The sequence below is a fragment of the Tupaia chinensis genome, unplaced genomic scaffold, assembly GCF_000334495.1.
Source record: "Tupaia chinensis unplaced genomic scaffold, TupChi_1.0 Scaffold000067_1, whole genome shotgun sequence".
NCBI lineage: Eukaryota > Metazoa > Chordata > Mammalia > Scandentia > Tupaiidae > Tupaia > Tupaia belangeri.
The window spans coordinates 682,345-708,694 of record NW_006159526.1 but is presented as its reverse complement, the minus strand read 5'-3'; the positions used below and the strand labels follow the sequence as shown (position 1 = coordinate 708,694).

The 26,350-nt window shown below is 50.7% G+C and overlaps 1 protein-coding gene across 1 annotated transcript in view; it reads left to right on the top strand.

The window, feature by feature from the left end:
- The window catches only part of GRIK5 (glutamate ionotropic receptor kainate type subunit 5), a 100,739-nt gene extending 74,788 nt beyond the window's left edge, over positions 1-25,951 (top strand). Inside the window, 7 exon segments of the mRNA XM_027766722.1 lie at positions 42-78; positions 81-241; positions 20,236-20,401; positions 21,220-21,445; positions 22,652-22,780; positions 22,868-22,989; positions 25,567-25,951. Of these exon segments, the coding sequence (XP_027622523.1) occupies positions 42-78; positions 81-241; positions 20,236-20,401; positions 21,220-21,445; positions 22,652-22,780; positions 22,868-22,989; positions 25,567-25,644 (919 nt within the window). The 3' untranslated portion in view covers positions 25,645-25,951.
- Positions 25,952-26,350: the final 399 nt, after the last annotated feature.

The window sequence follows — 26,350 nt, the reverse complement described above, 5'->3', positions numbered from 1 at the left end:
CCCCCCCGCCTTGGCCGTCCACCCGCCCTGTCTCTCCACAGGCTGAGCCCCTATGAGTGGTACAACCCGCACCCACCTGTGAGTGGTACAACCCGCACCCGTGCCTGCGGGCGCGCCCCCACATCCTCGAGAACCAGTACACGCTGGGCAACAGCCTCTGGTTCCCCGTGGGGGGCTTCATGCAGCAGGGCTCGGAGATCATGCCCCGGGCACTGTCCACGCGATGCGTCAGCGGAGTCTGGTGAGAACCTGTATCTGCCTCCGCCTGGGGCTGGGGAGGGCCCTTCTGAGGCCCGGGTGGTGACACTCCAGAGTGCTGCTGCAGCCCCTTAGATTCCCAGCTCCCCACTGAGAGTTGGATGGGTAGGAAGAACTGAGCCCAGCTCTGCCTGTCTTAGTTGTGTGACCTTAGGTAGGTCACGTCCCTCTCCATGCCTGGGTTTCCTTATCTGAAAAATGGGGGTGCAAACGCCCGTGTCTCAGGGCTGCAGGGATTCAGAGAGGCTGTGTGGAAGGTGCTCCGTGAGCTGACGCAGCACTCAGGACCCTAGTGGAACTAGGACTGCTGCCCTGCTCAGCACTTGAGCACAGCCTTCCCACCCAGACACTCCCTCCAAGCCCCACGGGCCCCAGTTCATGGACAGAGCTTGTCTCCCTAACACAGCCCATGCAGCTGCACGTCAGAGGGCAGACACCGACAACTTGAAACGTCTGGCCCCAGTTTTAAAAAAATTGGGAATTAGACATCAGCACTTAAAAGTCGGGCTCATTCACTCACAAATCAGATTTCTCATTCTTCTTTTCATTTATTTACCTCTTCCGTGAGTGGGAGAGAGGTAGCTCCCCCTTGGAACCACCATCCAGCCCCAGCCCACCCCGGATCACAGCACTCACATGCCGGATACGCTCGGGGGTCTCTGATTCACACCGGTGACCTTGCTGTGCAGGCCCGACTTGCAGACCGCCATGTTTCACTGCGGCGCCGCCTTCTGGCCCCTCTCTCCTTAAAAATCCATGGGATCTGGTGCTTCTGGCCTGGCCTCCAGAGCGCCCACCTGCCGCCCTGGTCCTGGCGATAGCAGCTGGGCTCACTTACAGTTCCTGCATTCTTCTTGCCTCCTTTTTCTCATTAGAAGCACAGAAAGCTGAGGAAATGCTGAGGGTAGGGAATGTTCTTCCTGTTTTATGGATAGAAACAGACCCAGGGACCAGCAGTTGGTGTAATGGCTATGTCGCTAGACTCCCATGTAGTCAACTGCAGTTCGAGTCCTGGACCCGGTGGCTTAAACTCACGGCGGGAGTGTGTGTGTGTGTCCAGAGAGGAGAATGGATGAGAAGAGATTGTGGTGTGGCCATCCCCCTGGGGTGTGAGTTCTTGCTTTCATGTCTCTCTGTCTCTCTCTGTCTTGTGGCAAGTGCACGCGCCCTATAGCAAAAACTTCTCCAAAAAAAAAAAAAAAAAGAAAAGAAAAAGAAAAGAAACAGATCCAGGGACCAGCAGGTGGCGTAGTAGTAAGGTGCTGGACTCCCATGTGGTTGAAGATTGTTTGAGTCCCCAACCCAGCAGCTTGAACTCATGCCAGTGTGTATGGGTGCGTGCCCATGATCCCTAGAGAGTGGATTGTGGCATAGCCATACCCCCTTGGAGGTGGTCTCTGTCTCTCTGGTGAGCACATGTGCCTTGTAGCAAAAAAAAAGAAAAAAAACTTCAAAAAAAAGAAGAAAGAAAACAGACCTAGAGGGGCCTGCAGGTGGCATGGTGGTTAACGTGCTGGACTCCCACATGGCTGACTGTGGTCAGAGTCCTGGATCTGGAGGCTTGCTTTCTCACTTTTCCTTTCTATGTCACTGGTGAGATCACGTGCCCACTAGCAAAATTAAATAATAATACTGAGTAAATAAATGACTTAAAATAATTATTTAATTTTATTTATTATTATTATTATTATTATTATTATTTAATTTGCAATGGGACATGTATGCTCATGAGAGAGAGAGAGAGAGAGAGAGAAAGGAAGCTGCCAGGTCCAGGACTCAAATCACAGTTGACTGTGTGGGGAGTCCAGCACCTTAACCACCATACCACCTACTGGACCCAATAAATCAGTTTTTAAAAAAGAATTATTTTATTTAACTATTTATTTATTTTAATTTGACCAGAAAGGGACAGACTGAGAAAGTGGGTGGTGAGAAAGCAAGCTACCAGGCCTGGGACTCAAACCATGGTCAGCCATGTGGGAGTCCAGTGCCCTTAATCACCATGCCACCTGCCACCCGCCCCCCCAATAAATAATTTTTTAAAAAAGAAAGGAAAAGAAAGCAGACCTAGAGAGGAGCAACTTATTTGCTAAAGACCATGCATTGAGTTAGAGGCAGGGCAGACCAGACTGGGCTCCCTCCCCCATGCCAGCTGTCCTTCCTCACTATCTGGGCCCAGCCCAGGTCCCCAGGCCTGTAGTGGCCTCTCCTGGGCAATCTGTCTCCAACCTTCTTAAGAATGCTTCTTCCTCACCTACTCCCTGTCAGAATTCACAGTTCTTTCATAGACACTTCTCAAGCCCCTCCATGTGCCAGGCACCCGGGTAAAGAAACAGCCTCGATCCCGCCCCTGGTCAGAGGAACCCACAATAAACATGTAAACAGGTAAACCCTGGCCATCTGGGTCCAGCAGGTGGGTTAGTGGTTAAGGTGCTGGATTTCCACATGACCGACTACGATTCAAGTCCTGGACTCAGGGGCTCGACACTCATGCCAGACATGTGTGCATGCATGCCCAGGATCCCAAGAGAATGGAGAAGGGATTGTGGCATGGCCATCCCCCTCCGAGGGGTGATTTCTCACTGTCTCTCCGGTGAGCACATGCACCCTATAGCAAAAATCTCTCATAAAAAGAAACACTGCCTGCCTTGTCTTATTCAAGTATGTCCCAAAGCTACTGTCTAATTTGAAACATGTTCAGTTCAGGACTAACCTTAATGAGCCGCTGGTGTTTCTCCCAAGTAAGTGGAACTGCCATATGGCGGCGATTGGCATTTCGCTTGGTCCACTGGTTTTGAGACTTTTGAATCTTGATGATTTTTTTTTAAAAACATTTTTGGATTTGCATCATTTCAAATGTTACCATGTATGTTTCCTGTGCGAAAAACGACCACGAATGAAGTGGCTTAAAACATATATCAATGTGTCCTCTTACAGTTCTGAAGGCCAGAAGTCTGAAGGAGCTCTCACTGGGCTAAGATCAAATTGTTGGTAGGGCTGGCTTTTCTTAGAGGCTCTGAGGGAGATTCCCTTTTGCCTTCTCCAGCTTTTCGTTGTTGCCAACGTTCTCTGGCTCATGCCTCCTTCCTCCATCTTCAAAGCCAGCAGCTTGACATCTTTAGATCTCTCTCCGACTCTGATTCCCTTCCTCCACTGATTAGGACCCCTGGGCCCACCTGAGTAATCGGGATAATCTCCCCATCGCAAGCTCCTTAGCTTGATCACATCTGCAAAGGCCTTTATACCACGTAAGGCGCGTGTTCACGTTACAGGGATCAGGAGGTGGACATGCTCGGTGGTGATGTCACACGGGTCTTACTCTGCCTCCCACACAGCTCAAGTGAAATCCAGTAATATTCTCAGCATAGCCATGGATCAGATTCTCACCAAATGTTCTAGAGAGGCAGCAAAATGGGGGTGGTCAGAGAAGACCTCGGGGAGGCGAATGTGGGTTAAGTACTTAGGGCTGATACAGGTCGTCCATGCGTGGGAGAGGAAGGAACATTCTAGACAGAAAAAGGTGACTGAGTGGGCAGTGACAAATCTAGTCCTGTGTTGGGGTGGGGGACAGTAATGGCCTCCCTACACACCACCCTTCCTCCTTTGCCCCTGGGCTCACTCTCTCCAGCACCCTGAGTCTTCCCACATGTTCTCACACTCAACAGGTGTGTATTAGTCTCTAGATGTGACCCTGGCTGACTCAGCCAACCAAGTTGCTCCCCCCACTGGCCTCATTCTGGTGGTGGGCCAGTGGGAGGTGGTGACGTTATCCCAGGGGTAGCAGCGCTACCAGAACCTGCCTCCCGGGTCCTCACCACAGCCTCCTGTGGTCACACCCTCCTGCGGTCATCACTCAGAGCAGTACTGCCTGGAAAAGGACATTTCCAGGGTTTTGCTCTGTCCACAGCCCCTGGCCCTCCCGCTCTCCCTCGCTCACTCTGTGAAGTGCCACGAAGTGCGTTCTCAGACCTCCCTTGCCTGTTCTCTGAGTCCTGCTGGCTTCAATGGCCGTTCATCTCCAGGTTGGCTCTAGGCCATTCTCCAACCTTCTTAAGAATGCTTCTTCCTCACCTACTCCCTGTCAGAATTCACAGTTCTTTCATAGACACTTCTCAAGCCCCTCCATGTGCCAGGCACCCGGGTAAAGAAACAGCCTCGATCCCGCCCCTGGTCAGAGGAACCCACAATAAACATGTAAACAGGTAAACCCTGGCCATCTGGGTCCAGCAGGTGGGTTAGTGGTTAAGGTGCTGGATTTCCACATGACCGACTACGATTCAAGTCCTGGACTCAGGGGCTCGACACTCATGCCAGACATGTGTGCATGCATGCCCAGGATCCCAAGAGAATGGAGAAGGGATTGTGGCATGGCCATCCCCCTCCGAGGGGTGATTTCTCACTGTCTCTCCGGTGAGCACATGCACCCTATAGCAAAAATCTCTCATAAAAAGAAACACTGCCTGCCTTGTCTTATTCAAGTATGTCCCAAAGCTACTGTCTAATTTGAAACATGTTCAGTTCAGGACTAACCTTAATGAGCCGCTGGTGTTTCTCCCAAGTAAGTGGAACTGCCATATGGCGGCGATTGGCATTTCGCTTGGTCCACTGGTTTTGAGACTTTTGAATCTTGATGATTTTTTTTTAAAAACATTTTTGGATTTGCATCATTTCAAATGTTACCATGTATGTTTCCTGTGCGAAAAACGACCACGAATGAAGTGGCTTAAAACATATATCAATGTGTCCTCTTACAGTTCTGAAGGCCAGAAGTCTGAAGGAGCTCTCACTGGGCTAAGATCAAATTGTTGGTAGGGCTGGCTTTTCTTAGAGGCTCTGAGGGAGATTCCCTTTTGCCTTCTCCAGCTTTTCGTTGTTGCCAACGTTCTCTGGCTCATGCCTCCTTCCTCCATCTTCAAAGCCAGCAGCTTGACATCTTTAGATCTCTCTCCGACTCTGATTCCCTTCCTCCACTGATTAGGACCCCTGGGCCCACCTGAGTAATCGGGATAATCTCCCCATCGCAAGCTCCTTAGCTTGATCACATCTGCAAAGGCCTTTATACCACGTAAGGCGCGTGTTCACGTTACAGGGATCAGGAGGTGGACATGCTCGGTGGTGATGTCACACGGGTCTTACTCTGCCTCCCACACAGCTCAAGTGAAATCCAGTAATATTCTCAGCATAGCCATGGATCAGATTCTCACCAAATGTTCTAGAGAGGCAGCAAAATGGGGGTGGTCAGAGAAGACCTCGGGGAGGCGAATGTGGGTTAAGTACTTAGGGCTGATACAGGTCGTCCATGCGTGGGAGAGGAAGGAACATTCTAGACAGAAAAAGGTGACTGAGTGGGCAGTGACAAATCTAGTCCTGTGTTGGGGTGGGGGACAGTAATGGCCTCCCTACACACCACCCTTCCTCCTTTGCCCCTGGGCTCACTCTCTCCAGCACCCTGAGTCTTCCCACATGTTCTCACACTCAACAGGTGTGTATTAGTCTCTAGATGTGACCCTGGCTGACTCAGCCAACCAAGTTGCTCCCCCCACTGGCCTCATTCTGGTGGTGGGCCAGTGGGAGGTGGTGACGTTATCCCAGGGGTAGCAGCGCTACCAGAACCTGCCTCCCGGGTCCTCACCACAGCCTCCTGTGGTCACACCCTCCTGCGGTCATCACTCAGAGCAGTACTGCCTGGAAAAGGACATTTCCAGGGTTTTGCTCTGTCCACAGCCCCTGGCCCTCCCGCTCTCCCTCGCTCACTCTGTGAAGTGCCACGAAGTGCGTTCTCAGACCTCCCTTGCCTGTTCTCTGAGTCCTGCTGGCTTCAATGGCCGTTCATCTCCAGGTTGGCTCTAGGCCATTCCCTTCAGCCGCTGGCCTCGAGTCTCCCCTGGGTCATCCTTTCCTCACGTCCTCCTGGCAAGAAAACCCCAAACCTCTGATGGAGCCAGCAGCCTGACTTCTCCCCCTCCCCGACCCCCGCTTCATCAGGATCACGTGCAACCCCCTCTCTGCAGGCCCAGTCCCTGTCTTGTCAGTAGGCAGCATAGGCCCTGCCCTGTCGCCCTGCCCTGGAGGGAATGCCAGACAGAATGCGGTAGCCAGAGACTGTGACGAAGAAGCTTGGAGTGACAAGAAGGAAGATCGTTTAATAGCATTTTGTCCGCGTTTGCTATCTGGCACTTTGAAACAGTCGGCAAATGAGAGTGTGTGTGAAAATACGAGTGAGCGTGAGTGTGACACTCCCCTTGCTGCTGGTTTGAGTCTTGGCCCGGTGACTCCAGCATGAGAGGAGCTGCTGTCGGAGATGTGATTTCCAAAATGGTGAACAGCTCTTGGCAAACTTCCAAACAAAACACCAACTGAATGTCCCTCATTCAAATAGGACGTGTATTTCTAGATTCCAGTCCATGTTATAATAACGGAAAACAAAACAAAAAAAACAGCTTGAATTTTTACATACTTGGGAGTTAGACCGTAATTGTGTACTGTATTTTCTTTCCTTTTTTTTTTTAAAGAGATTTTTGCTATAGGGTACTTAACCTCACTGGAGAGACAGAGAGTGGGAAATCAACCCCCCCCGGGGGGGGGATGGCCACACCACAATCCCTTCTCCTCTAGTCTCCTCTCAGGACCTTGGGCACAAATGCACACACACCTGGCTTGAGTTTCAAGCTGCCAGGTCCAGACCTCGAACTGCAGTTGACTACATGGGAGCCAGCAACATAACCATTAGGCTATTCACTGGTCCCATGTGTGCTGCGTTTTCACTGTTGTCTAGACTGGGCTTCATGCTGTCAGACGTCTGGCTCATCCACGAAACGCTCTGCCTACCAGAGTGCTCCATGTCTTCCAAATGCCTTGCTCAAGCACCTCTTTGGGCATGCTCCCTGAGCCGCAGTCTCCACCAGGGCTCATCTCACCCGCCTTGAAGCCTGCATCTCCAGGCCTCTCCGTATATCCAGCTGGCTCCTCCTGGGTGCCAGATAAAGACCCCCAAACTCACCTTGCTGAAACAGACCTCACATCTCTCCCACTGCCACCATGTCTGCCTTGTATCCTTGGCTAGAATGGGGCCCAGTGTGTATCAGACCCTGAATAAGCTTTTTTAAAGTTTATTTGGGGGTGTGTGTGGCAGTAGGTGGTGGCATAGTGGTTAAGTTGTTGGACTTCGTGTAGTTGATGGTGATTTTAGTCCTGGACCTGGTGGCCTGAAACTCATGCCAGGCATGTGTGTGTGTGTGCCTGCCCAAAATCTCAAGAGGAGAATGGAGGAGAAGGGATTGCAGTGTGGCTGTCCCCCTTGGGGGGAATTTCTCCCTCTCTATATCTCTGTTTCTCCAGTAAGTGCATACGTCCTATAGCAGAAATCGCTCAAAAAAAAAAAGTTTATTTATTTTTTTATGAGCAAGAAAGACAGAACCCCACAGGGCCTTGATGCCATGATCCACTCCAGCTTCAGCGGGCCCTGGATCTGGACACATGCATGCTCAGAGTACTCAGAGAGGTCTTCAGACATGAACCTGGAACCTTCCCAGGTGGGATTGCATCACAGAGCAAAGGGATGGGGGTGGGGGTTGGGAGGCCTCCTCGCGTTTCTGTCTTCAGGCCCTGCAGATGCATATGGTCTGCAGGGACCCTGGCCACACTCACGTGCCAGGAGGAAGGACAGAGTGGACCAGGATGGGACCCAAGGCCCAGCCGCCAGGCCGTTGAGTCATCTCATGTCCCTAAGACAGTCGGAGTGAGCACTGGAATAGCATTTCTGGGTGCCAGGTTTAACTCTCTCTTCACAAAGCCCTGTGAGGAAGGGTCTGTGGTGCATCCACTGCACAGGTGAGAGACTGGAATGCAATTCCAAGGGCACACGCTAGGTGGCGATGGAGCCAGGCTTTGGGGATTTTCCAGAGATCTTTTTATTATTGATTTCTAATTTAGTTCTGTTGTGGTCAGAGAACATTCTCTATAGAACTTTAATCCTTTTAAATTTATTGAGACTTGCTCTCTGGCTCAGCATATGGCATGTGCGGGTAAGCGCTCTGTGTGTGTGTTCACGGAGTGTGCACTCTGCCTCTGCTGGCTTGGTAGGGCGGAGGTGAGGGGTGGGGGTTGATGGCGTTACTCAAGTCCTTTGCGTCCTTACTGATTTTCTATTTGTCCCTATCAATTTTTCCCCCTATCAGTTATTTAGAGAGGAGCATTGAGATCTTTACCTTTAACTGTGGAGAAATTGTGTCTGTCTTTTCAGTTCTATCAGTTTTAGCTTTATGAATTTTGAAGCTCTGCAATTAGACACATAAATGTTTAGAATTGTTATATTTTCTTGAGGAATTGACCCCTTTGTCATTGTTTTATTTATTTATATTAAAGAAAGATTTTTGCAATAGGGTGCGTGTACTCGTCAGGGAGACAGAGACAGAGATACAGAAAGTGAGAAATCCCCCCACCCCCTCCCACGGGGATGGCCACATCACAATCCCTTCTCCTCCATTCTCCTCTTGAGATTTTGGGCATGCATGCACACGCGCCCAGTGTGAATTTTAAGCCACTACGTACGGGACTCAAACCACAGTTGACTACATGGGAGTCCAGCTATGTAGCCATTATGCTATCTGCTGGTCCCAGACCCCTTTGTCATTGTATTAATGACTATCCTTATTCCTAGTAACAGTCATTGTTCTGAAGTTAATTTTTTATTTTATTTTTTAAAAAATTTTTAAAGAGCTATTTTCTTTAACTTTATTTATTTATTTATTTTAATTTGACCAGAGAGGGACAGAATGAGAGAGAGGGGGAAAGTGAAAAAGCAAGCCACCGGGTCCAGGACTCAAACCACAGCAGCAATGTGGGAGTCCAGCACCCCTAACCACCATGCCATCTGCTGGCCCCATGAAGTTAATTTTTAAAATTTGCCATAGGGTATGTGCATTCACCAGAGAGAGAGGGAAAATGAGAAAACATCTCCTGAGGGATAGTCACATTGCAGTCCTTTCTCCATCTCCTCTTTGTTTTTTTGTTGTTTGGTTGTTTTGGAGAGGTTTTTGCTATAGGGTGCACACACTCACCAGAAAGAGAGACAGAAAGCGAGAAGTCACCCCCCCCAGGGGGGATGGCCACGCCACAATTCCTTCTCCATTCTCCTCTGAGGATCTTGGGCACGCACACACACACACACACCTGGCGTGAGTTTAAGCCACCGGGTCTGGGACTCGAACCACAGTTGACTATGTGAGAGTCCAGTGACATAACCATTATGCCACCTGCTGTTCCCTTCCATCTCCTCTTAAGATTTGTTAACATGCACACACACCTGGTGTGTTTTTCAAGCTGCTGGATCCAGGACTCAAACTGTACACCCAGCCATATGGGATTCAGCCACCTTAACCACCACACCATCAGCTGATCCCTGAAGTTAATTTTATTTGATATTAATATAAGCATTCCAGCTTTCTGATCTTAGTATTTGTAGACTAAGGTTTTTTTTCATCCTCTTTACTCTCAGCCTACCTGTATCATTATAAAGTATTTCTTTCTTTTTTTTAGTTTATTTCTTCATGCCATGATCCACCCCCCAGCTTCAGTTGGTCCAGATCACAGGCATGTATATGCACCTGTTATGTACCAGGGATGCCCCAGGACTCGAACTAGAACCTTTCCATGTGGGTCCAGTTGCATTACCACTGCACTACCATTAGTCCTAAAGTGTGTGTGTGTTTTAATGATGTATTCTTCTTTTAAGTTTGCTATAGAATATGTGTGCTCACCAGAGAGAGAAAAAGTGAGAAAGCAAGCCATCAGGTCCAGGATTCGAACCACAGTCAGCCATGCAGGAGTCCAGTGCCTTAACCACCACACCACCTGTGGCTTCCTAAAGTACGTTATTAACAGCTTATACTTAGACCTTGAAGCAAGGGTTGGCAAACATTTTATGTACTGGGCCAGATACTAAATATTTTTTTATTTTCTTGGGCATCTGGTCTTTGTTGCAACTACTTTCCTTTTTTTTTTTTTTCCGAGAGGTTTTTGCTATAGGGTGCATCATGTGCTCACCAGAAAGGCAGAGAGAGAGACAGACAGAGAGACAGAAAGCGAGAAATCACCTCCGAGAGGGGATGGTCATGCCACAATCCCTTCTCCTCCATTCTCCTCTCGGGATCTTGGGCACGCACGCACACACACCCGGTGTGAGTTTAAGCCACAGGGTCCGGGACTCGAACCACGGTCGACTACATGGGAGTCTAGCGATATAGCCATTATGTCAACTGCTGGTCCCAGCAACTACTTAACTTTCCTATTGCACAGAAGCAGCCACAGATACTACATGAACAAACAAGTAAGGCTGTGTTCCAATAGAACTTTATGGATACTGACACCAAAATTTGAATTTCTTAGAATTCATGTCATGAGAAATTCTTTTGATTTCTTTTTAAATCATTAAGAATTATAGGCCAGCAGGTGGCCTGGGAGTTTAGGTGACTGGATCCTGTATGATTGGATCCTGTATGGTTCAATTCCCAGATCCGAATCTTAGAACGCTCCAGATGTATGTGTACGCGTGCTCAAAATCCCTAAAGGAGGGAGAGACAGGGAGGAGAACGGATAGCAGCATGACCATTCCGCCTGGGGAGTGCTTTCTCTCTTTCTGTGTCTCTCTCTAGCCCGTCCACTCACTGTCTGGCAAAGTTAGAGAAAAGGATGTGAAAACCATGCTTAGCTTGTGGGCTATACAAAAACAGGCAGTGGGTCAGGTTCGGCCTATAGACCATGGCTTGCCATTTACCTTTATTATAGTTGTTGATATGGTTGCGTTTAGAGAGAGGTTTTTGCTATAGGGCATGTGTGCTTGCCAGAGAGAGACAGAGAGACAGAAAGTGAGAAATCATACCCCAGGGGGGATGGCCATGCTTTAATCCCTTCTCCTTCGTTCTCTTCTTGGGATTTTGGGCATGCACACACGTGCCTGGTGTGAGTTTCAAGCCTCCGGGTCTGGGACTCAAACCACAGTTGGCCATATGGGAGTCTATTACAGCATCTGCTGGTCCTGATATGCTTGGATTTAAATGTGACCACTTTCTTTAACTATTTCTTTAATTTTATTTATTTATTTTAATTTGACCAGAGAGGGACAGAATGAGAGAGGGAGAGAGAGAAAGTGAGAAAGCAAGCCTCCAGGTCCAGGACTTGAACCGTGATTGGCCATGTGGCAGTCCAGCCCTTAACCACCACGCCACCTGCCACACACACCCCCATTTGTTCTTTATTTTGTTTTCCCCCTTTCTTTGGGGTTTATTGAGATTTTTTTAAAGAATGCTTTTATTTAACTTTATTTATTATTATTATTTTTAATTTGACCATAGAGGAACAGTGAGAGAGAGAGAGAGAGAGAGCAAGGAGAGAGGGAAAGTGCGAAAGCAAGCTGCCAGATCTGGGACTCAAACTGCAGTTGGCCATGTGGGAGTTCAGTGCCCATAACTACCGAGCCACCTGCAGGCTCCAGGTTTATTGATATTTTTAAGATTCTGTTTATCTTCTTTTTTTAATAATTTTTTATTTTATTTATTCATTCATTTATTTTTTAGTTTGATCAGAGAGAGACAGAGGATGAGAGTGAGGAAGAGAGGAAGTGAGAAAGCAAGCCACCAGATTCAGGACTCGAATCCTGGTCAGCCATGTGGGAGTGTCCAGCACCTTAACCACCACACCACCTGCTGGTCCACTAGATTCAGTTTATCTTAACTATTTACTTGTTAACTATAGTTCTACTTCTCTTATTTTTCTAGGTGGTACTCTAGATTTACAATATGCATATATATCTCTATCTATCTATCTATATATTTAACTTGCTATAGGGTATGTGTGCTAAGGGGAGAGAGAGAAAGAAAGTGAGCATGCACTCCCTCCCCAGGAAGGATGGCCACAACGCAGTCCCTTTTCCTCCATTCTCGGGATTGGAGGAAATACACACACACACACCTAGCATGTGTTTTTCAAGCCACGAGGTCAGGGACTTGAACCATGCACTTGACTATGGAGGATCTAGCCACTTAACCTCCATGCCACCAGCTGGCCCGCGCATCTTTTACTTTATTGTAAAATACCTTCAAGTAACGTGCCATTTTACATAAGAGGCAAGGCTCTTACAGCACCATCCCTCCATCTCGCCTTCACCCTTTTGGCTGTTATCATATGTATTATTTCTCCCCATCTTACAAACCCTACAATATATTAGGTTTATGTGTGTGTTTCCTTTTTTTTTTTTGGAGAGGTTTTTGCTATAGGGCGCGTGCGCTCGCCAGACAGAGAGAGATAGCCAGAAAGCGAGAAATCACCCCCCCCCAGGGGGGATGGCCATGCCGCAATTCCTTCTCCTCCATTCTCCTCTCGGGATCTTGGGCACGCACGCACACGCGCCCAGCGTGAGTTTTAAGCCACCGGGTCCAGGATGCGAACCGCGGTCAACTACGTGGGAGTCCAGCGACATAGCCATTACGCTAACTGCTGGTCCCCTATGTGTGTGTTTTCTTTACTCAATAATTTTTTTAAAAATACCAGAGGGTCACATGTGTGCACACAAGAAAAGAGAGAGAGAGAGAGTGCAAGCATTCCCCCAACAGGCCCTGGTCATGCTGCAGTTCTTTTCCTCCAGTCTGCATCTCATCAGGAGCCTGGACGCATGTGCACATGCCTGGCATGTTTCTCAAACAGACAGGGCTAGAACTCGAACCATGGTTGGCCATATGGAATCCAGATGCCTCTACACTGTGCCTAACCACTGTGCTGTATGGTTGGCCACATTATCTTTTAAAGACTTAAAAAAAAAAAAAAAGAATTATTTAACTTTATTTATTTTTAGGGAGGTTTTTGCTATAGGGCATGTGCGCTCGCCAGAAAGAAAGAGAGAGAGAGAGACAGAAAGCGAGAAATCACCCCCCGGGAGGGATTTGCACACTGCAATCCCTTCTCCATTCTCCTCTCGGGATCTTGGGCACGCACGCACACACGCCTGGCATGAGTTTAAGCCAATGGGTCCGGGATTCAAACTGTAGTCCAGTGACATAGCCATTATGCCAACTACTGGTCCCAAACATTATTTATTTAGTTAGTTAGTTATTTATTTATTAAATTTGACCAGAGAGGGACAGAGAGAGAGAGAGAGAAGCAGGGCCGGCAGGTGGCATGGTGGTTAAAGGCACTGGACTCCCACATGGCCAACCGCAGTTCGAGTCTCAGACCTGGTGGCTTGCTTTCTCACTTTCCCTCTCTCTCTCTCTGATCAAACTGGAAAATACTAATAATAATAATGACAAAATTAAAATAATTTTTTTTCTTTTTTGGAGAGGTTTTTTTTGCTAGAGGGCACATGTACTCGCCAGACAGACAGAGACAGAGAGACAGAAAGCGAGAAATCACCCCCCACGGTGGATGGCCACACCACAATCCCTTCTCCATTCTCCTCTCGAGATCTTGGGCACGCACGCACACACGCGCGGCGTGAGTTTAAGTCACCGGGTCCGGGACGCGAACTGCGGTCAACTACGTGGGAATCCATCGACATAGCCATTACGCTAACTGCTGGTCCCAATAAAATAATTATTTAAGAAAAAAAAAAAAGAAAGGAAGCAAGTTGCCAGGTCCAGGACTCAAACCACGGTCGGTCGTGTGGAAGTCCAGTGCCCTTAACCACCATTCCACCTGCTGACCCCAAAGATATTTTTTAACTTTTTTTTTTTTAAGAATTATTTTATTTAACTTTGTTTATTTACTTAGTTTTTAATTTTGACCAGAGAGGGAGAGAAAGAGAGAAAGAGAAAGTGAGAAAGCAAGCCGCCAGGTCCGGGACTCAAACCACTGTCGGCTATGTGGGAGTCCAGTGCCCTTAGTTACCACACCACCTGCCGGCCCCCTTTAAAGACATATTTTGAAACGAAGAATGTCTTTTATACTTACACCCATGTCTACCACTTCTGGTCCTCTGTTTCTTTTGTATATCCTCACTTCTATCTAGATGATTTTTCCTTTTATTCGAAGAACTTCCTTGAACATTTCTTGAAGTGCAGTTCTGCTGGCAGTTAGATCTCCCAGCTTTTGTTTGAAAAAATGTGTTAGTGTGTCTTCTTTAAAGGGTTTTGTGTTGGATGTGGAATTCTAGGTTGACAGTTTTGTTTCGATGTTTCTTTCGGCGTGCAATCCCTCTCCGCCTGCATATGCATACTCTGACAAGACCTCTATTGTCAGTCTTATCTCGGGTTCTCTGTATGTAACATGCTCTCCTCCCTCAGGCTGCTTTTTAATTTTTTTTCCTTTCCTGAGTAAGGAAGAGAGGGAGAGAGAGGGGGCGAGAGAGAAACATTACCCACAGGGTTTTCACATTGCTGTCCACCCCAGTCTCAGCTGACCTGGACCATGGCTCAAGCACTCATGCCTGGGGAGGTCCCAGGACAGAAACCCAGGGCCTTTCCTATGTGGGTCCAGAGAGAGAGAGAGGGGGAAAGAGAAAGAAAGCTGCCAGGTCTGGGACTCATTGCTGCAGGCCAGGCCTCGCTCCTGCCGCCCCCAGGCTTCACGCTTTCTGACAGCTTTTAAGGTTTTCTCTTCATTGCTTGTTTTCATCAATTGATTATAATGTGCCTTGATGTGTTTTGTATATATGTGTGTTTATCTTACTTGGGGTTTACTGAGGTTTATTGGGGTTTTTAGGATCTGCAAGTTTCTAGTTTTCATCAAATTTGAAAAATTCCAGCCATTACTTCCTCAGTTAATATTATGGGTATATTCCTTGGGACCAGCAGTTAGCGTAATGGTTATGTCACTGGACTCCCATGTAGTCGATCATGATTTGAGTCCCAGACCCGGTGGCTTAAACTCACACCGGGCGCATGTGCGTGCGTGCTCAAGATCCCGAGAGGAGAATAGAGGAGAAGGGATTGCAGCGTGGCCATCCCCCCTGGGGCATCATTTCTCGCTTTCTGTCTCTATCTCTCCGGCGAGAGCACGTGCCCTATAGCAAAATCCTCTCCAAAAAAAAAAAGAAAAAGAAAAGAAAAAATCTATATATATGGGCATATTCCTTCAATATTTCTTCTGTTACCTGTTTCTTGCCTCTCTTTCTGCGGACTCCAATCACATATGTAAGGCCATGATATTATTCCTTAGGCTGCAGAGGCACTGTGCACATTTTCAGACATTTTTTCCCCCCTCTCTGTGCTTTATTTGGATAGATCTTATTCTGTCTTCAAATTCTCTGGTCTTTTCTGCTGCAATATCTAATCTTTGTAAGCCCTTCCAGTCAAATTTTCCTTTCTGGGCTAGTCCTGTGACTTAGTGGTTATGGGAGTGGATCACACATGGCCTACCCCACGGTTCTTAAGGAGCACACCAGGGGTGTGTGCCTGTGTGCCCCAAATCCCAACAGGGTGGAGAAATGTAGAAGGGATTGTGGCGTGCCCAGGCCCATTGTTTTCCTCTGGCACATTAAACAATAAAATTAAAAAATAAAAAAAGTTTACAAATTTTCCTTTCTGATTTTTTTAAAAGGCTTTTGTCATAGAGCACAAGCACTCATAGGAGAGGAGAGAGACAGTGAGAGAGAAAGTGAGAAATCACCCTCCCAGGGGGATGGCCATGCTGCAATACCTTCTCCTCCATTATTCTGGGGTTGTGGGCATGCACACATGCACCCAGCATGATTTTCAAGCTGCCAGGTCCAGGACTCTAACTGTGGTCTGCCATATGGGAGTCCAGAACCTTAACCACCACACCACCTGCTGGCCCCAAGGTTATTTTAATATCTCTAGAAGTTCCATCACTTCTCTTTTATATCTTCCATTCTCTCTCAATTTTCTTTTTTGCATCCTTGAGCATTCTAATATGTATATGTGTATTTCAGTTGTGTGTGCTTCTTAAAATTTTTTAAATAATTATTTTCTTTTTTATTTATTCATTTGTTGATTTTTTTAATTTGACCAGAGAGAGACAGCGGGTGAGAGTGAGAGAGAGAGGAAGTGAGAAAGCAAGCCACCAGGTCCAGGACTTGAACCCTGGTCAGCCACGTGGGAGTGTCCAGCGCCTTAACCACCACGCCACCAGCTGGTCCCGTTTTTTAAAATTTTTAATGAAAGAGAGAAAGAGGAAGAGGTGGAGGAGGGAAGGAGAGAGGTGTTTTTGACAGGGTCTTATGTGCAGTGCTCTGCCCCAGCCTCTCAGCCAGCTAGGATTACAGGTGCACACTGCCATGCCAGGCCTGTTCACGTTGATCCAGGATCCAAACCCAGGCCTCCCACATGACCCTAATTGGGTGGGTGGCATGCTGCTATTTGTGCCATTGTGGCTAGGCCTGCGAATATAATTATAATATTTATTTATTTATTTATTTATTTATTTTGGTCAAAGGGCACATACAGGGAACCAGCAGTTAGCGTAATGGCTATGTCGCTGGACTAAAATTCACGTCGGGCGCGTGTGCGTGTGTGCCCAAGATCCCAAGAGGAGAATGGAGAAGGGATTGCGGCGTGACCATCCCCCCTGGGTGGTGATTTCTCGCTTTCTGTCTCTATGTCTCTCTCTGTCTGTCTGCGAGCGCACGCGCCCTACAGTGAAAAACCTCTCCAAAAAAAAAAAAAGAAAGGGCACGTACACACCCAGAGAAAGACAGAAAGAGAGGAAAAGGGAGACAGCAACCCCCCACCCCCACCCTGCTCAACTGGAATGAGTTTATGCCGTAATTGCCTCCCACTTCTCCATCCTTTCGGGATTGGGACCATGCATGCACAATGACTGACATGTTTCTCAAACTGCTGAGTCGGATTTGAACTGCACAGTCAGCCATGTGGGATCCAGCTTCCTTAACACCAGGCTGGCTCTAAAATAGCTTTTCTTTTATTTAAAAGATTTTTGCTATAGGGCACATGTACTTACCAGAGAGACAGAAAGCAAGAAATCACCCCCTGGGGGGTGGGCGGGGAATGGCCATGCCACAATCTCTTCTCCTCCATTCTCCTCTTGGGATTTTGGGCATGCACACACATGTGCTTGGCTTGAGTTTTAAGTCACTGGGTCTGGGATTCAAACTGCGGTCTACTACATGGGAGTCCAACAACATAACTATTATGCCATCTGCTGGTCCCCACAACAGTTACTTTAATGTCTTTGTGTGCTAATTCCATTTCCTCTGTCAATTGTGGGTGTTTCGATTGTGTAGTTTTCCTCTTGGTTATAGGTCACATTTTCCTGCACCTTTTTATATCTGGTCATTTTTTATTAGACGGGAGACATTATGAATTTCATGTTGTTTACATTGTTGAATAAGTTTTCTTTTAAAGAGTCCTAGACATTTTTTTTTTTGAGAGGTTTTTACTATAGGGCGTGTGCACTCGCCAGAAAGACAGAGAGAGACAGAGACAGAAAATGAGAAATCACCCCCCAGGGGGGATGGCCATGCCGCAGTCCCTTCTCCTCCATTCTCCTCTTGGGATCTTCGGCACGCACGCACACGTGCCCGGCGTGAGTTTCAGCCCCCGGGGTCTGGGACTCGAACCGCAGTCGACTACATGGGAGTTCAGCGACATAGCCATTGCTAACTGCTGGTCCCAAGAATCCTAGACTTTTTAAAACAGTGTTTTAGGGCCAGCAGATGGCGTAGTGGTTACATCACTAGACTTCCACATGTCTGACCACAGTTGGAGTCCTGGACCCAGTGGCTTGAATATCATGCTAGGCACATGTAGGTGCGTGCCCAAGATCCTGGGAGGAGAATGGAGGAGAAAGGATTGTGGCATGGCCACTCGCCCTGGGCGGTGATTTCTCACTTTCCTCTCATTGTCTCTATCTCTCTGTCTCTATCTGGCAAGCGCACGTGCTCTAAGGCAAAAACCTCTTTGCAAAGAAAGATGTTTTAAAGTTGCTGGAGGATGTGTGTGCATTTGTCAGAGACAGAGAGGGAGAAGGGGCCCTCAGTGGGACATGGTCACACTGCAGTCCCTTCTCCATTTTTTCATCCTGTTGGGATTTTGGGTACACATGTATACACACCTGTCATGCTTTTCAAGCCTTTGGAGCCAGGATTTAAACCACGTGGTTGGTCATATGGGCTCTGGCTACCTTAACCACCAGGCCATGGAGACCAGCAGTCTTAGACTTTCTGGAAGGCAGTTAAGTTACTTGTGAGGTATATTTAATCCTCTCAGGCCTGTTTTTTTGTTTTTGTTTGTTTGGTTTTTGAGGTTTTTTTGTTGTTGTTGTTGTGTTTTTTTTGAGAGGTTTTTGCTATAGGGCGTGTGCACTCTCCAGACACACAGAGAGATAGAAAGTGAGAAATCATCCCCCAGGGGGGATGGCCACACCGCAATCCCTCCTCCATCCTCTTGGGATCTTGGGCACACACGCACCCGCGCCTGGCGTGAGTCTTAAGTCACTGGGTCTGGGACTCGAACTGCCGTCGACTGCGTGGGAGTCCAGCGACATAGCCATTATGCTAACTGCTGGTCCCTTTTGGAGAGGTTTTTGCTATAGGGTGCTTGTGCTCGTCAGAAAGACAGAGTGAGACAAAGAGACAGAAAGCAAGAAATCACCCCTCGGGGGGATGGCCACGTCACAATCCCTTTTCCATTCTCCTCTCAGGATCTTGGGCTTGCATGCACATGCCTGGTGCGAGTTTAAGCCACCGGGTTCGGGACTTGAACCATGGCCGGCTACATGGGAGTCCAGTGACATACCCATTACGCTAACTGCTGGTCCCCTCAGGCCTGTTTTTAAGCTTTTCCAGGACAGACATAGTGTGGCCTTCATTCTAGGGCTAACTTAACCCTACTTCTAACGTGCTACACTTTGGGGTCTCAACTAAGTGTCTCATGTATTCAGTGAGGTCTTTGTTCTGGCTAGGGGAGCTCATAAGATTCCTAGCTCTGTCTGGATTCTGGGAGTTGTTCTCTCCTTGAAAGTTTTTCCTGGCTAGCTCCCTAGTTTCATCTCATGCATGCACAGATGGGCATTCAGCCAGATTCAGGGGGGACTCCAGCTTTCCAGACCCTTCTCTGTCTGTGCAGCTCCCTCTCTTGGGTGTTCTGTTCCACGAACGCCAGTCATGTTGGTCTCTGATCGCCAGCCTCTGTCTGCAGCTTAGCAGGACTGCGGGACTGTGGGTTTCCCTGCCTGGCACTGCTGTCTGAACTGAATCCAGCTGGCCAGCCTGGACGAGGCCCACTTCGTTTCTCTTTTCCCAGGGGTCACAGGACTGCAGTGCCTGTCATCCTATGTCCTTTAGCTGGTCCCGTTTTCCTTTTCTCTTTTTAGAAAGGTTTTTGCTATAGGGCACGTACACTCACCAGAAAGACAGAAACAGAGAGACAGAAAGCGAGAAATCACCCCCAGGGGGAATGGCCACGTCACAATCCCTTTTCCATTCTCCCCTCAGGGTCTTGGGCACATACGCACACATACATGCCCAGTGTGAATTTAAGCCACCAGGTCCAGCACTTGAACCGTGGTCAGCTACATGGGAGTCCAGTGACATAGCCATTACGCCAACTGCTGGTCCCAACCTGTCCAGTTTTCTAGTTGTTCATGGTGGGAAGTGTTTTCAGACCATCTTGCCCTCTCATACCTGGAAGTGGAAGTTTCTAGAAGCAGTATTTTTTTTAATATCCTTTTTTTAGTTTATTTATTCATTTCTTCTGTGTAAGAGAGAGCCCTTGCCTGAGCCATCTAGGATCACAGACATGTGAGGACAGGGAGACCTTGGGACATGAACCCAGGACCCTCCTACATAGCCCCAGCATCACCGAGTGACAGGGATGATGCGCTGTGTCACTGTGGCTGCCCTGGAAATAGAATTTAAACCCAGGGAGTCTGGTTCCAGAATCTACGATCCAAGCCTCCCCAGCAGTCTGCGGTCACTGAGCCATCTGGATGGGAGTCACCGGGCGGGGGAGATGGGGGCAGGGTTGCAGGGGCGGCTCCAGCCTGTGGCTCACCCCTCCTGCCCCTCAGGTGGGCTTTCACCTTGATCATCATCTCCTCCTACACGGCCAACCTGGCCGCCTTCCTCACGGTGCAGCGCATGGAGGTGCCCGTAGAATCCGCCGACGACCTGGCAGATCAGACCAACATCGAGTACGGCACCATCCACGCCGGCTCCACCATGACCTTCTTCCAGGTGGGGCCGCCAGGACCTCCCAGGCTTGGGGTTGGGATCCCAGACATGCACAGCAGCTCCGGTGGGCTGGGTGGGGCCTCCTGGGTCCGAGGGCTGATTGTGGGTGATGGCAGAGAGTCAGTCTAGGAGCAGAAGACACAGCCGTGCTCTCGTGGAGAATGGCGTCGTCTGGCCGGGGAACAGGACTGTCACCTGAGTGGAATCTGATGTCATATCAGTACCATACAGGTCAAATGGGGTCAACAAAGCTGCTGGAAAGACTGAACATAGAAAAATGGGCCAGAAGAGAGGAGGGGAAACCCCTCAAGGTGAAAGGGGCTGATCCCTGTGTATTTGAGGGTGGGGGGCGGGGGGAGGAAAGGAAGCGAGCCTGGCGAGGAGGTCAGGGGCGACGAGCCCTCCAATGCCAAGATGTGGCACTGAGACGAGCGTGTACGTGGGGAGGCAGGAGCGGTCACTGAGCAGAGGGGGCCGTTTAGAGCTGGAAGGTCCTTCTGGGGCCCGTTCAGGGGTAGACCAGTGGTCTGGAGGAGGCCGGGGCTGGCTGAGGGCCAAGGGAGAAGAGGGGGTGAACCCCCAGGTCTGCCAGGCGGGAGACAGCAGAGTAGGTCTGGGAGGTCACAGAGCCACGTGGGGACGACGTAGCCTGGCCTGGACAGTCTGCCCGTCCTGTGTCCGCTCTGTCCTCAGCTCTGTCTTCCTCTAGTCCCACTGCTTTTTGGGTTGAGGGACACTTCCTAGAGGGCAGGGGACAGGGCTCAGGAAAGGAAGAAGGGTGGGAAGGGCTCACCTGACTTGCCCGCCCGCCCTCCCCCCAGAACTCGCGCTACCAGACATACCAGCGCATGTGGAACTACATGCAGTCCAAGCAGCCCAGCGTGTTCGTCAAGAGCACGGAAGAGGGCATCGCTCGCGTCCTCAACTCCCGCTACGCCTTCCTGCTGGAGTCCACCATGAACGAGTACCACCGGCGCCTCAACTGCAACCTCACCCAGATCGGGGGCCTCCTCGACACCAAGGGCTATGGCATCGGCATGCCGCTGGGTAGGGCAGCAGCGGGGGTGGCATATGGCGGGGACCCTGTTCCAAACACGAGCCGCGTGACCCAGTGGTGATTTTCACCTCTTCACAGGGTCCCTGAGACATGGCGGGATTTCTGTTATCCGAGGGTCTGGCACATAGAAGGTGCCTGAGAAGTGGTCACCACCCTCTCACCCATCTCTCTAATTCCTGGCATGTAGTCGATGCTTAAGTGTCTCAGTGGGGGCCAGCAGGGGGCACGGTGACTAAGGCGCTGGGCTCCCACATGACTGACCATGGTCGAGCCCCACGCCCAGTGGCTTGAAATTCACACCAGTGCACATATGTGTGTGCCCCAAATCCCAGGAGGGGACCGGAGCAGAAGGGACTGCGGTGTGGCCATCCCCCGGGGGATGATTTCTCACTTTCCCTTTGTCGCTCTCTATCTCTCACTGGTGAACGCACATACCCTAAAGTACAGGGTGTTTGGGGCTCAAGGATTATTCAAGGGGACCTGAGGTGGGGTGGAAAGAGAAGGTCCAGAGGATGGGGGCAGGTAGGAATCTGTTCACTGAGTGGGTCCATCTGGTGCCCGGCCCTGAGCCAGGGTCCACCCTGGACGCAGGGACACCACAGAGGGGCAGCTGCCAGGCCCAGCCCTCCTGCCCCCTGCTGGGGGTTGCAGACCGCAGAGCCGACCCTGGTGTCAGGCCTGACGTTGCCTGAAGTAAACGAAGGGGAAGAGGCTGGCGGGCCTGCTGGGGCCGCCTTAACACAGGCGCCAGGGCGACTCCTGAGGAGCTGGCGTGAGAGCCGAGACCTGAATGGAGTGAGGGAAGGAACATTCCAGGCTAGAGCAAAGGTCCCAGGACAGGACCGTGCTGGGTGGGTTCTGGGAACAGCTAGGAGCCATCGTGACGAGCTGAGAGGGCTGCAGGGCCAGGGGGGTCCGAGGACAGCGGGGCCAGTGAGCACAGGATCTTGAAGGCCAAGGGAAGGCCCTCATCCTGGCAGCAGCAGGAAGCCGCTGGAGTGTTGGAAGCGCAGGAGGAGGAGACCTGGACTCAGACTGTTCCTGAAACTGTCCCTTCAACTGCCCTGGGGAGACTGGGTGGGCTCAGGAGGCACCTGTGGAGCAGCAAGGGGAGGCCGTGGTGAGGCGTGATTTGGGGTGTGGTGGGCAGCCCTCCAGGGCCCAGTGCCATCCGCCCCCTCGTGTGCCCGCTGCAGGCTCCCCATTCCGGGACGAGATCACACTGGCCATCCTGCAGCTTCAGGAGAACAACCGGCTGGAGATCCTGAAGCGCAAGTGGTGGGAGGGGGGCCGGTGCCCCAAGGAGGAGGACCACCGTGCTAAAGGTCAGCCACCCCTCACATGGCATGCCCTGTCAAGAACCCCCAGCCCCATGACCACAGCCCCGACCCCATGGCTCTCCCCCCCTGCAGGCTTGGGGATGGAGAACATTGGTGGCATTTTCGTTGTGCTCATCTGTGGCCTAATCATTGCTGTCTTCGTGGCGGTCATGGAGTTCATCTGGTCCACGCGGAGGTCAGCAGAATCTGAAGAGGTGAGGAGGCTGGCGAAGGGAGGGAGTGTGGAGGCACTGGAGCCGTAACTGGTGGGCCTGGGGGCCTGGGGAGGTGTGAGGGGAGCTAAGAGGCTCCAGGGGGAAAGAAGAGGTGAGAGGGCAGATGGGGTGGGAGACAGGAAGCCCAGGTGGGGAACAAGGGCCCTGGAAGCAACAAAGATGCAGGGGAAAGGAGGTGAGGGGGTGCAGAGAGAGCGGGGTGGGGAGCCACAGAGGTAGTAGTAAACTGAGAAGAAACAGGTGATGAGGAAGCTGCCAGGTGGCTAGGGGACAGTGAGGGCTTGCTGGCCATGCTCACGCTGCGGGTAGGACCGCCACTTCCGGGCCCTTGGTGCTGCCCGGTGACGCCATTTCCAGACCAGCCGCTCCAGGCCCCTAGACTGCCCGTCTCCCCACACCGTCTCTGCACCATCTCCAGCCTTTTGCATGTATTCCTGAGCCCCACCTCCGCACCTCTAGCTGCCTGCCATGTTCTCTACGTGGCCGTCGCCTCTGAAGGAGCCCTCCACCTCTGCCCAGGTCGCCTCCTCCCTCTCCTTCCCAAGGACACCCCTGCAGCAGCTCTCTCCTGTCCTCCTCTCAATTGGACCGCGCCTGTCGGCATACACTGCTGTTTCTCCTGCGGAAAGAAGCCTTCCCCTGCCGCTTCTCCCAGCCACCACCTGCTTTCTCCCCTTCCCTTTGCAGCCTTGTGAGAGTTCCCCTCCTGCTGTTTCTGGATTTTCTTCTCCGGTTCACTCTCGGACCCACTCCAACCTTGCTTGTCCCCACTAGCCCACTGACCTCTCTTGTCACCAGCAACCTCCACGTCTACGATTCAGGGCCTGAGTCGCAGGCCTGGTCTCTGTGAGGGGCCAGCAGGCTTCAGTGCAGCTAATCACTGTCCTTCCTCCTTCCTCCAACCCTTCCCTCTCTGCCCTCTCCTACCTTCCTCCTACCTCTCTGGTCACTCCTTCCTAGGCTTTTTTTTTTTTTTATTAAAGAGAGAGAGCTTTTTTGCTATAGGGTGTGTGTACCCAACAGAGAGAGAGAAAAATCACCCACCTGGGCATACCACAATCCTTTTGCCTCTATTCTCCTTTTAGGATTTTGTGCCCAGTGTGAGTTTCAAGCCACTAGGTCTGGGACTCAAACCGCTGTTGGCCATGTGAGAGTTCAGTTCCTTAACCACTATGCCACCTGCGGGCCCCTTTCCCAGGCACCATTATCAGAGCTCCTCTTTCTCTCCAACTCCCATTTGTTGGGGGGTTCTGGGTCCTTGGATGACTCCTCTTCTCTGCTTCCTTGACGATCTCATCTGGCAAATGGCTTTAAGACCTCTATGGGCTGGTGACGGCTGGTGACTCCTAGACTGTCACTCTACCTAAGCAGTTTCATCCTGGAGCCTCTGGGGAGGTCATGGTCATGACGTTGGCTGGGACCACTGTGGTCTGCAGGCTCTCCTCGGGCTGGAGGAGCTGCCTGTCAGATGGCTCACTGTCCCCAAAGTACCCATGGGGTTTTAATTTATGGAGGTGACCAGAAGTAGAGAGGCCAATGCCGTTGGAGGATGATTTTTAGTATATTCCTGAGACGAGGGGCCACACTTGCCATGTCATGCAGAGCCACAGGTCTGGTCAGGGGCTAGCAGCAGAAGTGACAGGAAAGCCTGGGCCACACGCTTTCTTGGGGTTTCTACAAGAAAGACAAGGCAGGAGAGTAAGCAACGAGGGCTGGCCAGTTTGAGTAACGGTGGCCTCTGGGATGACTGCCCCCCAGGAGGGGTACCATCAGCCTGCGTGTGGGAGTTAGTGAAGGGGGTAAAGACACTATATTGTTCGGTCTGAGTGACTAAGGTGTAAGCTCTAAGAACAGCTCTGGGGGAGACAGTCTTTCCTCAGCTTGCAATATTTTGAAGATGTCAGAACATCCGAAGACGCAGAAAACAAAGACCACACTGAGTGTACTCACGTGGCAGTTGGCAGGAGGCCTCAGCTCCTCACACAGAGATCTTTCCGCACAGCTGCTTGAGTGTCCTCATGCCATGGCAGCTGCCGTCCCCCAGAGCTGGTGATCTGGGAGGAAGTGAGACACAGGTCTGAATGCCAGATGTCTGACAGGCCCAGCCATGTTCTGTTATTCCCACATACTATGTTGCCATGTCAGAGGGGGGATCAAGCCTCCTCTGGACCTCCTGGCATACCGACACCTGGGGTGGTCACTGTCCGCCCACTGCCCCCGGGTGTCAGTGTGCCAAGAGTGTAAGATGAGACCCTGGAGGCTGCCTGCCTAGTCCCCGAGCCCCCCAGTGTGTAGTTCAGCTCCCACCCAGCATGTCCACAAGGATGCGTGACAGGTATGCCCATCATGCTCTGTGTCCAGCACTGAGGCCCAGCCTCCCAGCAGGCATGGCCACCCTGCCAGTGGCTCAGGCCGGCAGTTATAGTCGTCCTTCACTCCTCCCTTCCTCATGACCCTACTCCGGCTTCACCTTCACCTGTGGCTTCACCTTCAAATATTTCCAGAATCCAGGTCCTTCTCACGGACTCTGGTCCAGCCTTCGCCATCTCTTGCCAGGTTACAGTACCTGCTCTGGCCCGCGGCCTCGCTGCAGTCTGTCCTCCATCGCAGCTCAGCTCCAGAGTGACCCTGTGAAACGGCAGTCCTCTCCTAGAAGGCTCCAGGCTGTGGGCCTTGGCCCAGTCAGTCCCTCTGCACTTCCGACCTCACCTCCTCCCTCCCGCCCCCTCGCACCCATATCTCAGCCACCCGATCCATGCTTCTGTTCCTCCACCTTGCCAAGGGGCTCCCACCTCCACCCTTGCCCTGCTCTGCTGTCCACCCAAATGCCCTCCACCCAGGTCTCCACAGGCCCTCCTCCCAGCGAGGTTGCCCTTGACTGTCCCATCTCAAACTCGCATTAACTCCCCACCTGCACCCCTGCCTCTCTTCCTGTTTTATTTTCCTCCAGGGCACTCGTCACCATTTAACATGCTACATGCATCCACATGTGTGTGTCTGTCTCCACACACTTGAACACAACCTCCAGGACGGCTGGGGCTTCGGTTCTGTTCTCTGCTGTACCCCAGTGCCCAGAGAGCCTGGCCCACGGCAGGGTTCAGGAAATACGCCCTGGGATAACTGCATGAATGGGGCCAGAAGATGGGAAACCAGTAGGCGGAGAGGACTAGAGGCCTTCAGAAAACAGTGCAGAGACAGGCAGGAGAGGAGCCTAGATAGGACGTGAGGGGCAGAGCCAGGAAGAACGGGGAGACGGGAGACGAACGAGTGGAGGGGCGAGACAGAAAGCCGGGGAGAGGGTAGAAGGCAGGAAGAGAGGAGGTGAGAAGAGGAGGGAGGT